We start from the raw sequence: 15,926 nt of genomic DNA, 5'->3' as shown, positions 1-15,926 counted from the left end.
TATTTAAGATTAAACTTTTACCTGTATACTCTATTGTTCCATGCAAGGATGTATTGGTCTATTCAGTAGCTATTGTATGTACTGACTTTTATGTACATCTAAAAAACCCATAGCGATTAGCCATGAGATGAAATATTAGAATCTGAATCCATCAATTCAATCATATATGATTAATCTAAATCATAAATTTACATCCTGTTTAGATTCTAAATTTAGCAATTCGATCATATATGCTTAATTTCCTGGACATTCGTCTTGATATCCTTCAAGTCATGGTTATGGAATGCAATATGATACCATTGTGGGCACTGCTTGTGATCGGACTTGGCTTTGCTATTGTATTTGATCTCTAGTTTCTGCTGAGTTTTTGCAACTGCATGGCAAACAACCATTTGTAGTTCCTTGTGCTAAATACCAAAAGAAAGTGATTTTTTACTTACTTGCACTGCACCCAGAATTGATTAAGCTTGTGAAAATGTCCCATTACCATTGTTCATGTGTTTATCTGCTATATTGTCAACTAATTCACCTTGTGAGATCATCTACTGGTGCATAGATCACTAGCTCCTCTTATCACTGCCTTGCGCTGTCATTCTCTCTTTGATTGTTGTTTCCATTCAATCACTAATATATTGTCTTTGCTATTTTCTTAGCTTAATCAATGTTGTTTTTTCTTATTTGTAGATATACAATTAGTAGAGGAGCAATTGGAAAGGGAAACAATATAGGAGAAAGTCTCAATAGGATCAGTCGATCTCGGCGGACCGAAATGTAGCTCATCATTCCAGAAGGAAATATAAGGCCAGAGGTACCTCTTTCTTGCTGCAAAGTTTTCAATTGAATGCATTATCACTATCAGAAACCCTATGCATGTGCTTGAGCACTAGAAGGATCTAAGAAAAAGGATAGCGCTGGATCATCCGTGACTTTGTTGGCAAAGTTGCTGTAAGTATAGTCCAGGCCTTTCCCCTCTTCCATGGCTAGCAATATGTTAGTTATGAGATATTGTGATAATTATTTATTGTCTTCCTTCTCGATAGATAACTTTTCATATGAACACAGCTGCACCAGTTATGAAGGCTTGTACCCAAATGATGAAGTCTGTTGTCTGTAAAGTGACGCAGGCTCAAACAAAAGTATTTTAATCCATTCCCATCCATTTCGGTGATGAGAATTTCTCTTGGCAAATCAATGACTAATGACCAGTTGAATGCCCCTGTGGGAAGCTGGAAGGATCCAAAAAAGATGGTATATTTCTTCCTGAAAACCAAACTCTTTCTTCTACACGCTAACCTATAAAGTGCCTTACATGTATTTTGGTCTTTTGATATAGGAGGTCTGTGAAAAGAACAAATCTAACTGAGCTCAAGTTTAGTTTCATGAAACAACTGGTTTGCTTAGCTGCCCTGTGCACTGTGATAATTTGGTAAGCGAGACATGTGGTTGTGGACGTACACCTATCCTATCAACTTTTGCTTCTACATAGTTATTGTATATAATGTTTCCATGGATTCAACCAATAATGTTGTATTTCACTAATGGTATCTTATTTTACACAGATAAATTAAGTAAAGTTCATTGTTGGTATTGTACATGTTTCTTCATAGCTACCAAATTTCAAGCAGCGGTAAATACAAATGTAATCTTGTTGTGTATATGTTGTTTTCAGGGAGAAAAATACAAAGATGACGAACCCACTACATTGGATTTGTTTTAGGAGTGCCACTACAGCAGCAAGAAATGCTACGCACTGAGCTGCAATTGCAAGTCAACATTCAAAGATTTTTAATGGTATCACAATGCCTACCGTTTTCTATAGATCCAGTAGTACAATAATCAATAATTGTAAAGTCAGCCTATAAGAAGTAGAAGAATAATTTAACCTTGAAAAAATTGAGCATATATCACTTTAAAATGACTAGATTTCCTTTCTGTACTATTATTTGTTTCTGACATGAATATGACCTATTTGGCAACTGTTAATAATTTTACGACACATTAATATATATATCTTATCTACAAAAACAACAATTCATACCTGCTCCCAATATATTTTATACAGTTTGTGCAGTTTTCATGATTGTGTATCATGTATGCCTATGCTATATTTGTTTCCATCAAATTTTGGAGGATTACCTGAACATGAATACATGATCTTTTGCATAACTAGATGTCTATCTGTACATACATAGTCACACCACACCTCCACATTGCTAGCCACATACATAGTGGGATCAAACCCAGGGAGATCACCAATTTTTCTTCTATTCTTGTGGTAAAGTTTTCTCATAATATTATAACCATGCTTCTTGCTTGCACTGCTTGACTCAAATGGAAAAGGTGTCTACATACAGAAGATGCACAACAACCAACCTCTGACCAAAATTCTAGCTGATGTGCTTGCCAAGCGCACCAATAAGACCAGTTTTCTTCCAACATGTGGGGATCCAACATGAGTGTGAGGGCATTAGTGGAAGCAGCCTTGAAGCAGAACTTGTAGCGGAGAAGAAAGGAAATGCCGAGCTTCGCGCCTTTGTTGATACCTTGACTCAAAGACATCAAGGATCATGCAAGATGAGAAGAACATGAAGAAGCAAGTTGAGATGGATGTGAAAATTGAGTTTTTGCTAGCCAAATGCGATCAAGTTCAGTTATAGGTTAAGGTGGTTGTTGAAGCATAGTATTGCTGGAAGTTGGTGCTAACATGTGTAATCTTCTACTGGTGCCATGCTTTTGCTGATGATCAAGTAATGCTTTGCCAGCATGCATTCTGTTGATGGATGAATGAATGCAAGCATTTTTATTAAGGTAGTTTGTTGTACTGGAGTGATGGTAGATTCATGTTATGCTGGATCAAAAATTGATATTGTTGTTATATGTGTTATATGTGATCTTATCTGATGCTAGACAAGAATTAATATTGTTTCTTAGGAAATAATTTATAATAGAAGTGATATTGAATGGATTGAGATTGCCTGACAAATCAAGCCGAAATATGTACTAATTGAAACAGTAATGCGATGGGCTGAAATTAGGTGGCAAAACCATACATGTGGAAAAAGATTAACAGGCCGGACTTGAGGCAATAGGCTAACGGGTTGCACCACTAGAAAACTGGCTAATGGGCTGGACGTGAGAATATAGATAACAGCAAATACAATTAGAGAATGGAATAAGAGAAAAATGCATAATGGGCTGGAGAATGAAACTGGTTAATGGGGTTGGCTATGCTTGGAGTAGTGGGCTAAAGTCAAATTGGGCCGGTCACAACATGGGCTACGCAAGCAGCCACATCATGCAATCTGATAGTACTTGACCATCATAGAAGCTTGGCCTGGCCTAGGATGGACGAGCCTAGGGATCATCTGTGATGGTCAGGAACCATCATAGATTTTGCTAATCTGTGAAAGTTCTGAGATTTCGTCACAGAAACCAATTTATGATAGGGAATACATGATGGATTTCACAAACATCATGACTGGGTGTTTGTGACAGTTTGCATGTTGTTCGTGAGGGTTTGGGGTCGTCATGGATTAACGTATTTCTTGTAGTGACACTACATATGCATGGGTATATGTGTAAAGAGGCAATATCGGTGGACTGAACTGCAGAATGCCAGAATAAGAGGGGGATAGCTAGTCCTATCGAAGACTACGCTTCTGGCAGCCTCCGTCTTGCAGCATGTAGAAGAGAGTAGATTGAAGTTTTCCAAGTAGCATCGCATAGCATAATCCTACCCAGCAATCCTCCCCTCGTCTCCATGTGGGAAAGCGATCACGGGGATGTCTCTGGAACTTGTGTGGGTGTGTTTTATTAAGTATCCGGTTCTAGTTGTCATAAGGTCAAGGTACAACTCTGGGTCGTCCTTTTACCGAGGGACACAGGTATTTGAATAGATAAACTTCCCTACAGGGGTGCACCACATAACCCAACACGCTCGATCCCTTTTGACCGGACACACTTTCCTGGGTCATGCCCGGCCTCGGAAGATCAACACGTCGCTGCCCTACCTAGGCACAACAGAGAGGTCAGCACCCCGGTCTAAATCCTATGCGCGTAGGGGTCTGGGCCCATCGCCCATTGCACACCTGCACGATGCGTACGCGGCCGGTGAGCAGACCTAGCCTCCCTTATACAAGAGAAGGCGTTCCAGTCCAACCCGGCGCGCGCCGCTCAATCGCTGACGTCAAGAAGGCTTTAGCTGATACCACGACGTCGAGTGCTCATAACTGTTCCCGCATAGCTGGTTAGTGCGTATAGGCCAGTGGCCAGTCTCAGATCAAATACCAAGATCTCGTTAAGCATGTTATTATGAAGTAACCGCGAACGCCGACTAGGGCCAGGCCCATCTCTCGCCTAGGTGGTCTCAACCTGCCCTGTCACTCCGCCTCAAAGTAACAGTCGGGGGCCGTCGGGAACCCATGCCCACCTCTACCGGGATGGAGCCACCTGTCCTTCCAGCCCCCACATCGGAATCACGTGCGGGTACTGAACGAGCCGACCCGACTTTAGTCACCATATGTATAGTATGTATATATGTATAATATATACCCGTGATCGCCTCCCCAGTGATCACGGCCCGATAGTATAGCAGGGCAGACTGACAAGAATGTAGGGCCAGTGATGATAAACTAGCATCCTATACTAAGCATTTAGGATTGCGGGTAAGGTAACAACGACTGTAGCAACAATGACAGTCTATGCAACAGAATAGGAGTAACCGAACAGTAACATGCTACACTACTCTAATGCAAGCAGTAGAGAGAAGAATAGGCAATATCTGGTGATCAAGGGGGGGCTTGCCTGCTTGCTCTGGCAAGAAAGAGGGGTCGTCAACTCCGTAGTCGAATTGGGCAGCAGCAGCGTCGGTCTCGTAGTCTACCGGAGAGAAGAGGGGGAAGAAATAGTAAATACAATGCAAACATAAGCATGACGATGCATGACATGACAATGAGCGGTGTTAGGTGTGCTCTAACGTGGTAGTAGGTGACATCAGCGAAAGGGGAAACATCCGGGAAAGTATCCCGGTGTTTCGCGTTTTCGGGCAGATGAACCGGAGGTGAAATGTTGCAGGTTCACTATTCTAGGGACACGTGGCAGACGAACGGGCTACGTATCTGGACTCGTCTCGTCGTTCTGAGCAACTTTCATGTACAAAGTTTTTCCATCCGAGCTACAGTTTATTTTATATTAATTTTAAAATATTTAATCATTTTTAAAATTTATTTAATTATTTTACATCAACATTATCCAGAATAGTGTATGCTGACGTCATCATGACGTCAGCAGTCAATAGGGCATTGACTGGGTCAAACTGACGTGTGGGTCCCAGCTGTCATGGACTGTTAACTAACCTAACAGATTAATTAACTAACCTAAGTGATTAGGTTAATCTAATCTATCTATCTATCTATCTATCTATCTATACCTATACTAATTAGCGACTCCCAAGAAATTACCATGTTAATCAGTAAATAGGAACCGTTAATCTGGTGGGACCGTGTTATTACGGTGTAGATCAACCGTAATTTTTTTTGGATCAACCGTAATTTTTTTAATATATAGATCAATCTTTTTTTGAGTGGTAGATCAACCATATAAATCAATTACAAATCCGAACCGCATGCTATCACAATTGCACGATATATCTACTCAGTATATAGCCATCAAAATTGTGTAAAAAATGCCCTCAAAATCCCTCAAAAAAGTATATATTCTCCACGTCTCTTACTCTCCATGTAAAAAAAACAACCGTGTGCCATAGTCTCTCCTCCTCCCCATGGTCTCCTCCTCACGTTCTCTCCTCCCCATGGTCTCCTACTCCCCATGGTCTCCTCCTCCCCAGAGAAAGGAAATCAATCATATCTCTCAAATTGGAGCAAAGAAATTAGGAAATTGATCTGGTGCGCTCACGCCATGGAATCTCTCATCCTCCTCCCATGGATAAAACAAACAAATCTCTCTCAAATTGGAGCAACCAAGTTGGGGAATAGATCAGGTTTGTCACTTTTTTTGTTTTTTCCTAATTTAACATTTGAATCGACCTTATCTTTTCAATTGCATTAGGATTCATGTTTTCTACTGCGTCCTTTGACAGTCCTAGGATTCAATCCTAGGTTTGCTGACGTACACTCTTTGGGCACTTCGTGGAGATCGCGACGGGGCAGAACCAAGCCCATGCCGCCATCTTATAAATTAACTGCAGCCTGACACAAACAATCTACACATCAAGGAGGCTCCTGTCGGTCGTGAACATCGCCGCTGGTGAACCTTCTCCTGTTTGGTACAGTTTTTCAGAGATTGTTTGTTTTGTTGGTTAATTCAAAATTTTAGGGTATTTACTTCATATTGCTTATGAACTTCATGATTGGCTAAGAAATCTTTCTTCGCAAGTGAAGCCTTGGATTTGCCAGAGACTAAGAAATTACTAAGCAACAAAATTATGCTTGCTTACAATTCAAATTACTTTTTGTTGCTTTCTGGCCCAGATCTGAGAGAGATTATTTGTTTCATTGGCTCAATCAAATTGTTAGGCTTTGGACTTCATACTACATGCAAATTGCATGGCCACCAATATGTAATCTTCTGAAAATTGTGTTTTTATAGGTCAACTTCTTTTGTTTACCTTCAAAACAATGGCATACGATATGCTCCATGAGATTAGCAATTAGAAGGATTCCTGGAAAGTCAAGGTCAGAATAATTAGGCTATGGGATGCCATTAATCTCAACAGCAATGAACTTATTAGCCTTGACATGATACTACTTGATGAAGAGGTTAGCTTGATGATGAAACTTTATGAATTTCCAACATAAATACACTATTGTGAGTTGTAGTAGTTACTATAATATTGATGCATCTTCTCGCTGCACTGTAATGTTTCAGGGTACTATGATACATGGCAAGGTAATGAAGCATATGGTTAACAAGTTCAGACCATTGATCCGAGAAGGTTTAGTCTACATGATATCAAATTTTAAGGTTATGTCTGCAATGAATTTCCGCCCAGTTGAAAGCGAAAAGGTTCTAAATTTCTTGCACATGACAAAAATTCAAGAGATAAAAGGTCAAAAAAATATCAAAATAGCAGAACAAAGCTTAACGTTTTGTACTGTTGAAGTTCTTTCCACAAGAGACAGCCAAAAGATTTACTTATCTGGTATGATTTAATTTGTTTCAATTATTAACTTCCATCTATTATGCATATTAATACCACTTTATTAGCAGACGTCATTGGCATAGCAACTTACATAGGACATATTGAAGAAACACACACAACCCATGGGATTTCAAAGATTCGAGATATTGTGCTTCGGATTGAGTGAGTACACTAAAAACAATTAGACAAGTACAATTATCGTGGGTGCTAATAGATATTTCTCTTGGAATATATAGGGATCAAAAAATTAATATTAGACTATGGGGTAATAAGGTTGGTCAAATTGATGAAGATTCATTGGGGCGTGTGGTCATCGTAACATCAACTAATGTTAGAAAACTCAAAGGTTTGTATTCGTATTAACAATGGGCAAGTATTTCTAAGCATGTCTTTTTATATACATAATCTAATATATCAAGTGCATGCAGAGTACTCGCTGTCATCTACAGGTGCGACCAGAGTTTACATCGATTTGGATATCCCTGAAACAAATGAGCTTCAAACGAGGTGAAACAATTTTTTTTGCAGTAATATGAAAAACATGTTCTACTACATACATGGATACTTATCTCATGCAAAACAGGTATTGCTTGCAAAATGATATGGTAGAAGAAATAGAGCCGGAAGCCCATTTGCAAGGCACAATTCAAGAACAGATGCTCTATAACAGAAGAACCCTAAAAGAAATAACTGAAATTACATATGAATCTGAAAAACAGGTATTTATAGTTAGTATTATATTATTTTCTCATAGATTTTATGTGCTAATTTAACCTATAATGGACAGGAAAAGTTCTATACTGCAGAAGCAATGATTAAGTCAATTAATACATCAGATGAGTGGTACTACATAGGATGCCGTAAATGCAACAAAAAAGTACAGAAACAAGGGAACCACTTCTACTGTCCGAAATGTGAAAAAGAACCTGAGAAGATATGTCCAAGGTGAATTTAATACTATCTCATTCTTTAGTTAGTAAATTAACCTGCACTAACCACATGTTCCATTTTATTACTAGGTACAAACTGAAACTAGAGATATGTGATCTCAGTGCAACAACAACTTGCACCATGTTTGAGGCAGAAGCAAAAAAATTGATTAAGCAATCTGCAAGTGTTTTGATAGAGAGGGATGATTGTGATATCCATGAGCAGGCAAAACAAATCCAGAAAATATGTGGGCAGAGATTGATTTTTCAATTCAGATTGAATGACTATAATTTGAAGTACGGTTATCAAGAATACACTGTTCATAGAATCTTTTTCATAGATTCTGAAAAAGATACATCAGTAAATCATTCAAATGTTGAGCAGGTATCATCTATTTCTACTACAATGCTCTATATTATTTTGTATCTGCATGCCATATTTTATAATGAATGTTGATGGCACTTTACCCAAATTGAAATGTTTTGGTATAAGCCCCTTACTAACACACGCAATGTCTTGAATGGGCAGATGGAGGATGATAAACCCATTCTAACAGACACTAAAAAGACTAGGAGGACTAGGAACACACGTCATGTTGTACATTCTGATGAAGAATCAGAAAATCTGGATAGTCAAGAGAAAGATGAATTCATATCTGTTGTTGATAAGGAATCTAAGAAAAAGGGAATTCAAAAAGATAGCCATGTAAGTTTTTTGCTGCATTTGCTTATTCTTTCATAGTTCTGCAAGTCACTAATTGTTACAAATGTTTTGGCAGGAGCAAGCGGACAAGTTATCCGTTATGAAAACTATAAAGCAAGAACCAGAGGATGGTGAACCCACTATTAACCGGACTAAAAGGGGTAGGAGAAGTAGCACAACTCATGTTGTACACCTTGATGAAGAACCAAAAACTGAAAGTAGTCAAGAAATAATGAAATCAAAATCTATGGAAGCAGGCCCCAAGAGGAAACGCGCCGTAACTCGCAAATGTGCTGGTATCGATAGCAAACAAGTAAAGAATGACCGTGAAGAAGAATCAGAACATGCAGGTACTGAGGAGCACAATGATTCAAGGCCTAGGACAAGGCGTAGTTGTGTCAATAAAGAATTGATGAACAAAGAGATTCAGAAGTGTGGTGTATCAAGAACTCGAAAGTCAAATCGTTGATTAGTGGAAATCCAATTATTTAGCATGTAATAGAACATATAGGAGCATCAGATTTGTACATCATATGAACATCATTGTTTAAGATTGATTTTAGTAAATGTAAATGCGTACCTTTGTGTTAGTAAAGTCATTAGTGAAAATCAGCCACATGGGGTGGTACATCAGTTTTACAAAAAACATTGTCATTTATCGTACACATATTAGCGATTTTCACATGTTCATCCGCTACAGAATAGGCCTCTCGACAACATAAATTTTTTCACATGTTGAGACAGCTACAGAGAAAGCATATGACAGCCAAACAATCAACGGTGTGCACATCATCAACTGTTCTCGCCAAGAGCCCATTGTGCATGGAACTAACGACCAATAAAGCTGAAGTGCACCACTTAGTAATCTGCATTGCCAATCAATAGGTCATTCCATCTTGCCATCTAGACATATCATGCGTGACCACTGACCAGCCATGACTCAGATTTTAATTGGAATTAAATAGGTTAAATATTAAAATTCTTTAAAGAAAAACAATTCTGTCGAGATAAGGAGTCGTGTGTGTAACATACAATTCTCTGAAGAAAAACAATGTGTAGACAAGATGTGTAAGAAACAGAGACGTGCATATATTGTAGTATACATGGAAACTGACTTCAAGTAGGAGCTATCTATCTGGTGACACAAAATAATAACGGCTCAGATATTGTATAGGTTTAAAACGTACAGATGACAAACTCTAACCTACAAACTCAAGCCTTAACTATGCTTCTTTACAAATAAGAATTCTATATCGACTCAATTCGTGCACATCCAGGCAAGACACCGCTCCCGATCTCATCCTTCATCACATACAGGCAATAATTAGTCCTCTCGCCAGCAACAAGGAGCAGACAGGTTGTGTGGCAGTACTTGCAGGTAATGTTCATTATCTCCTTCCACAAATAATACATGAATGTCTCCTTGCAATAGTTAATACTATATGCATTAAGTCTCTGATCTCATTACACATGCTTTGTATTAACTTGAATTACAGAGAGAAAGCGCCGATAAACTTGAGATTCAGATCACCAATTACAGAGCGTGCACATCCCGGCAAGACATTGCCCTCCTCTCGCAAGCAACAAGGAGCAGACAGGTTGTGTGGCAGTACTTGCAGCCAATGTTCATTATCTCCTTCCACAAATAATATATGCATGTCTCCTGCAATGATTAATATATACATCAACTCTCCGATCTCATTACACATGCTTTGTATTAACTTGAATTACAGAAAGAAAGCGGCGATAAAATTGAGATTCTGATCACCAATTACAGAGCATATACGTCCTCTCATTGGAAGGTGACAACACAAGTATCCTTCTTTCACAATAGAATAATGATTTTAGACGATTTAAAATCCTCTGTTGGAAAACAATCCATATGAAAAAGAATCTTATCAGGAAACTATCTGTTCCATACAAATACCTTCAGCATCCTTGCAAACAATGTGGTGCCTGACATGTTTACATTAAATTTATCATCAACAATTCTGAATTTCTAGACAAATAAAATCAGTTAAGTATAAGATGTTCTCACTTATATCTCAGAATAAAATCAGTTACACCTTTTACCTCATTTATTTCAGGATTCACTAGCCGCAGTCAACATGTGTCGAACACGCACTAGAGCAAATCAAAACAACGGAAGGTTTTCATTACCGCAGTACCAAAAATAATCATATAAATATTAATTTACTTGGATTATTAAAGTGATAAAAACAATAAAATGCAGGAATATGTGGCATCATCAAGGAATCTAAATACCTGAGCAAGCAGCCTCCAAACTAGCAACACTCGAATCTAATGATAGTCAATCAGACATCATTAGAGCAGCAGCAAAGGAAGCTAGGCGGAAAAGGAAAGAGATCCTCAAGCTGAAAAAGGCAAGCAAACGACTGTGAAGTATCTCATGTAGCGAAGGATGTCACTCAAATTTCATATCTGGGAAAACCAAATTGTGTTTGTGAATTTTGCAATGCCATTATGTGGCATGGAGAGAGAAGCACAAGCACAGGTAACATCACAGTTCCACAATTTGGTCTCTGCTGCAAGGAAGGGAAAGTTAAATTACCACCACTGAAACAAGCTCCGCTGTATCTCCGACAGCTACTACGTTACAATGAAAGAGGAGAATCATCAAATTTCCGCAAGAACATCAGGTTGTACAACTCGATGTTCGCATTCACTTTAATGGGAGGAAAGGTTGACTATGAAATTAATAAGCAGGCATCTGGACCGTATGTTTTCCGTTTGAATGGTCAGAATTACCATCAGATTGGCACTTTACTTCCTAAAGATGACGTGACGAAGCCAAAATTTGCCCAATTGTACATACATGACATAGAAAATGAAGTGCAGAATAGGATTAATGCATCTGCTTCAACGGAGAGTAAGACACAACCAGATGAAAACATTGTCAAAGGACTACTGGAGATGCTTGATGAGCACAATGTTTTACTCAAATCATTTCGTATGGCAAGGGACAGATTCCAAAACCGACGTATTAAAGATGTAAGACTAAGATTGATCAACAAAAGGTTGAAAGATGGACGGCAATACAACCTACCATCTGCCTCAGAAGTCGCAGCACTAATTATTGGGGAACAAGATGGAGAAAATAATGAATTTGACATAATAGTTGAGACCAAAGACAGAATGTTACAGAGGATTTCAGAGTTGCACCCAAGCTAAATGTCAATGCAGTACCCCTTGCTTTTTCCATATGGAGAAGATGGTTTCAGACCAGAAATAGAGTATGAGAAAAAAGAGGTAGCAAAGGTAAAAGAAAGTATGTAACAATGCTGGAGTTTTATGCGTATCGCATACAACAACGTCTGAACCAAGCTTCAACATTGCAAATGAGTGGACGTTTGTTCCTGCAGTTCTTAGTTGATGCAGCAACGTGCATTGAACAGTGGAGACGAAATTGGTACAGGACAAACCAAGGTAAGTTGAGGACAAAACTGTACAGAGGACTGCATGATGCAATAGAAAATGGAGATACACGAACCGAACAAGTTGGACAAAGAATCATACTACCCTCATCATATAATGGCAGTCCAAGAAATAAGCAGCAAAACTACCAAGATGCCATGGCGATTTGTCGTTGGGCTGGCTATCCTGATCTCTTCCTTACTTTTACATGCAATCCAAAATGGCTGGAAATACAAGATATGTTGGATCTGATTCCAGGCCAGAAACCTGAAGATCGTCCAGATATTGTTGCCAGAGTATTCATGTTAAAACTGAAGGAACTTATGAATGACATAAAGAACGGAAAGTGTTTTGGACAAACAATTGCAAGTAAGTTTACCTAATAAGTACATATTCACTCTTTCCTAGATGATTGTCCTAGCTCATTTCTTCTCAAATTTGTTTACTTTCATACAGTTGTCTACACTATAGAGTTCCAGAAAAGAGGCCTCCCGCATGCACACATACTGGTGTTTCTACACCCAGATGATAAAGATCCAAGTCTTTCCCAGATCGACAAAATCATATCAGCCGAAATTCCTGATAAGAATAGTGATCCAGAACGGTACGAAGCAATGCAAAATTACAAGATACATGGTCCATGTGGTCAAGCACACCCCAAATCACCATGCATGGTCGATAAAAGTTGTGCCAAACATTTCCCCAAGAATTTTTGCACTGAGACTACCATAGATGAAGATAACTATCCAGTATATAGAAGGCGAGATGATGGCAACACTGTGGACAAAAATGGAGTGAAGCAAGACAATAGATTTGTTGTGCCATTGTAACGCCCCGGATACAACTTTCCATATTTGTAACTCCAACTCTTGCCTTTTCCGGAGAGGCGATATGATATTTCCTTCGTGGTTGGGTTTTTGTCTTTTGTTTTGCATTTTGTTCATGGCATGCATCTCATCTCATAGCATTATGTGCATCGCATCCATATTTTTTCATAAAACTCGTAACCATTCGCAGTTGCCCTTTCTTTCTTTGCCTCCGTTGGCATTTTGTCAGGCCCTTGTCCTCGTTGACCTCCTCGGACCGCTTTGCCTTTGTTGACCTTCTCGCAGACCATTTGGACCCCTCTCTTCTCTCTTTCTCCGAGACCAACAAAACCCCCTTGACCCCGTGGCCTTTTGGCAGACCCCATTGTCTTTGTTTTCCCCTCTCGTCTAAATGCCCACCCTCTCTACACTTTGCTCAGTCCCCCTCGCACGCGTCCGTAAGCTGTCCCGAACCCGACCCGGGTTGTTGTTACCGATGGGTGCAGATCATCCCCAAAACATCTCCGTTTTCTTAATTGGACGCTGTAGCCTATATATTCCCGGCCGTCCGATTACGATCGGAGGGACCAAATAGTCCCTAGCCAAATCCACCTACTATATATACACGGGATCCAACCCTAGAAATTAGGCAGCTTGTCCCATCCTCCTCATTCCTCCTAGCCGCCGCCACTCTCTCCCTTGGTTTTAGCGCCGAGCCAACCAGCCACCACCGATCCTCTTCCTTGGGATCCATCCCCTCCCGATCCACCAACCACAACCAGACTCCTCCCCTCCTCGTTTCCCCCTCCTCTGCTCGTTCATTCCCGAGCAGCGCCTCCACCGTCGCCAGCGGCCGCGTCACCAGGACCCTCGCGCACGAGCTCCTCCCTTCTCACGTGCTTGAGACCAGCAGCTCTCCTTGAGCCGGCCACAGCAGCAGCCCCAGGCCGACCCCGCGCGCTCTCCCTCGGTCCCTCCTTCTCTTCCTTCTTTCTCCTGATCTCACATCTCTCTCTATCGCAGGACCCTGACGGCCAAGGTGCCAGGAGCCCGAGCCTCTCGTCGCCAAACGCCACCGTGGCCAGCCGCCGGAACCCGAGTTGACCATACCGCAGCTCCTCTGCCTCCGTCCTTTCTCTCTTTCTTCTTCTTCACTGTCGTTTCTCTCTCCCTCCCTCACGATACGCTCTCTGTCTCTCAACGCAGGACGCCGCTGCCATGGCCTCAAGTCGAGCTACCCTCGACCTCCTCCGATCGCCCAACCATCAGATCCGTTCCGCTGTTCCTCGTCGTCCCCTCTTCGGATCTCGCTGCGAGACGCCCGCGCCGAGTCCAGCGCCAAGCCGCCGCCGTTGCCCCTGTTTCCTGCCGCTGCACCGCTGCTACCTTCTTCGTCCACACGTGCAGGTGCTTGCATTGACCGCGTCAACCAGCGGCTCGTCCCGCACCTCTGCTTGCTGCGTTGACCCGATCTGGCCTCCTCGTTCGATCCAGTGCCCCTTCCAACCCTTCTACTCCACCGACCGGCCCAAGGCCCAGGGTGAGCAGCCCCACTGGCCTTTCCTCTATTGGGCTAGTCAGATGCGGCATGTACCATGTTTTTTCCCAGTTCTGCAAATTTGCTATTTATCCAGTGATTTAACAGATTTGCAGAAACCCCCTTGCACATCATGCATATAATAACTCATGAACCGTGCATCATCTTAAAATATTTTATATATGTAAAATACTTAGAATTTTGTGTAGATTAATAATATGCCACTTTCATCCATGTTTAAAATGCTCAAAATGTTGTTTTTTTAAATTTGCTTAAATGCCATGTTAAAATGATTTATTTCATAACTAAATAACCGTAGCTCGGTTTTAAATGTTCTTTATATGTAAATGGGGTGGAAAAATGCCTAGTTTAACATGGTCCACATTATTTTCCTGTTTAACAAGTTTAAAATATGTTTTAGGGCAGAACAGTACCAAATTCGAAATGTGGGCATGAGGATTTTTCGGAATTGTTGTTCGTTGTTTCGGCCTCATTTAAACTTGCCTAGATAGGTAGTTTTATTATGCTTCACCTCTTGCCATGTTTAACAACATTTAATATTGTTTGGTAGATTAAACTCGTTGCATATTGAGCTCCACTTAACTTGTAGTATTGTTTGTTGTACTTTGCCATGCCAAGCCTCATTAAACCGGACATGCATCATACTTGATTGTGCATCATGCCATGTCTTTGTGATGGTTGTTTACCATATTGTTTGCTTCTTTCCGGGTTGCTTCTCTCGTTAGCTTCGGTTTCATTCTGGAGTTGTGAGGATTCGTTCGACTATGTTGGTTCGTCTACTTCATCGACTCATTCTTCTTCCTAGCGGGATTTCAGGCAAGATGACCGCTACCCTGGATCTCACTACTATCATTGCTATGCTAGTTTCTTCGTTCTATCGCTATGCTGCGCTACCTATCATTTGCTCTTCAAGCCTCCCAAATTGCCATGTCAGCCCCTAACCTTTTCACCCTTCCTAGCAAACCATTGCTTGGCTATGTTACCGCTTTTCTCAGCCCCTCTTATAGTGTTGTTAGTTGCAGGTGAAGTTGAAGATTGCTCCAATATGGGCAGGGTTATGTTGGGATATCACAATATCTCTTATTTAATTAATGCATCTATATACTTGGTAAAGGGTGGAAGGCTCGGCCTTATGCCTGGTGTTTTGTTCCACTCTTGCCGCCCTAGTTTCCATCATACCGGTGTTATGTTCCTGGATTTTGCGTTCCTTACGCGGTTGGGTGATTTATGGGACCCCCTTGACAGTTCTCTTTGAATAGAACTCCTCCAGCAAGGCCCAACCTTGGTTTTACCATTTGCCTCACCTAGCCCTTTTCTCCTTGGGTTTCCGGAGCCC

General features: G+C 40.7%; 1 protein-coding gene and 1 long non-coding RNA gene across 6 annotated transcripts in view; one reads left to right on the top strand and one right to left on the bottom strand.

Annotated features, from left to right (window-relative positions):
• Positions 1-5,769: 5,769 nt before the first annotated feature.
• On the top strand, positions 5,770-9,410 carry LOC119305527 (replication factor A protein 1-like). Of its 3 annotated transcripts, none has more exons than XM_037582026.1 (11): positions 5,770-5,998; positions 6,117-6,283; positions 6,607-6,776; positions 6,886-7,321; positions 7,396-7,505; positions 7,588-7,666; positions 7,743-7,878; positions 7,947-8,104; positions 8,179-8,473; positions 8,618-8,794; positions 8,868-9,410. In XM_037582026.1, the coding sequence occupies exons 4-11, from the start codon at positions 7,200-7,202 to the stop codon at positions 9,258-9,260; spliced, it is 1,470 nt and encodes a 489-aa protein (XP_037437923.1). In that variant the 5' UTR covers positions 5,770-5,998; positions 6,117-6,283; positions 6,607-6,776; positions 6,886-7,199; the 3' UTR covers positions 9,261-9,410. The 3 variants fall into 3 exon arrangements, with proteins under 3 accessions (XP_037437923.1, XP_037437922.1, XP_037437924.1); XM_037582025.1 differs by having other exon boundaries at positions 6,098-6,283; XM_037582027.1 differs by lacking the exon at positions 6,607-6,776 and having other exon boundaries at positions 6,098-6,283.
• A 501-nt stretch (positions 9,411-9,911) lies between these two features.
• The window catches only part of LOC119309154, a 17,111-nt gene continuing 11,096 nt past the window's right edge, over positions 9,912-15,926 (bottom strand). The window contains exons 2-5 of one of the 3 annotated variants that reach the window (XR_005150371.1): positions 11,057-11,166; positions 10,865-10,915; positions 10,719-10,747; positions 9,912-10,454 (exon numbers count right to left, since the gene is read on the bottom strand). This is a non-coding gene — a long non-coding RNA (uncharacterized LOC119309154). The remainder of the gene's footprint in view (positions 10,455-10,718; positions 10,748-10,864; positions 10,916-11,056; positions 11,167-15,926) is intronic. The other 2 variants (XR_005150373.1, XR_005150372.1) reach the window with 2 other exon arrangements.

The sequence above is a fragment of the Triticum dicoccoides genome, chromosome 5B (genome assembly GCF_002162155.2).
Source record: "Triticum dicoccoides isolate Atlit2015 ecotype Zavitan chromosome 5B, WEW_v2.0, whole genome shotgun sequence".
Taxonomy (NCBI): domain Eukaryota; kingdom Viridiplantae; phylum Streptophyta; class Magnoliopsida; order Poales; family Poaceae; genus Triticum; species Triticum dicoccoides.
The sequence above is the reverse complement of the archived record's forward strand: the minus strand, read 5'-3'. Positions and strand labels throughout refer to the sequence as shown.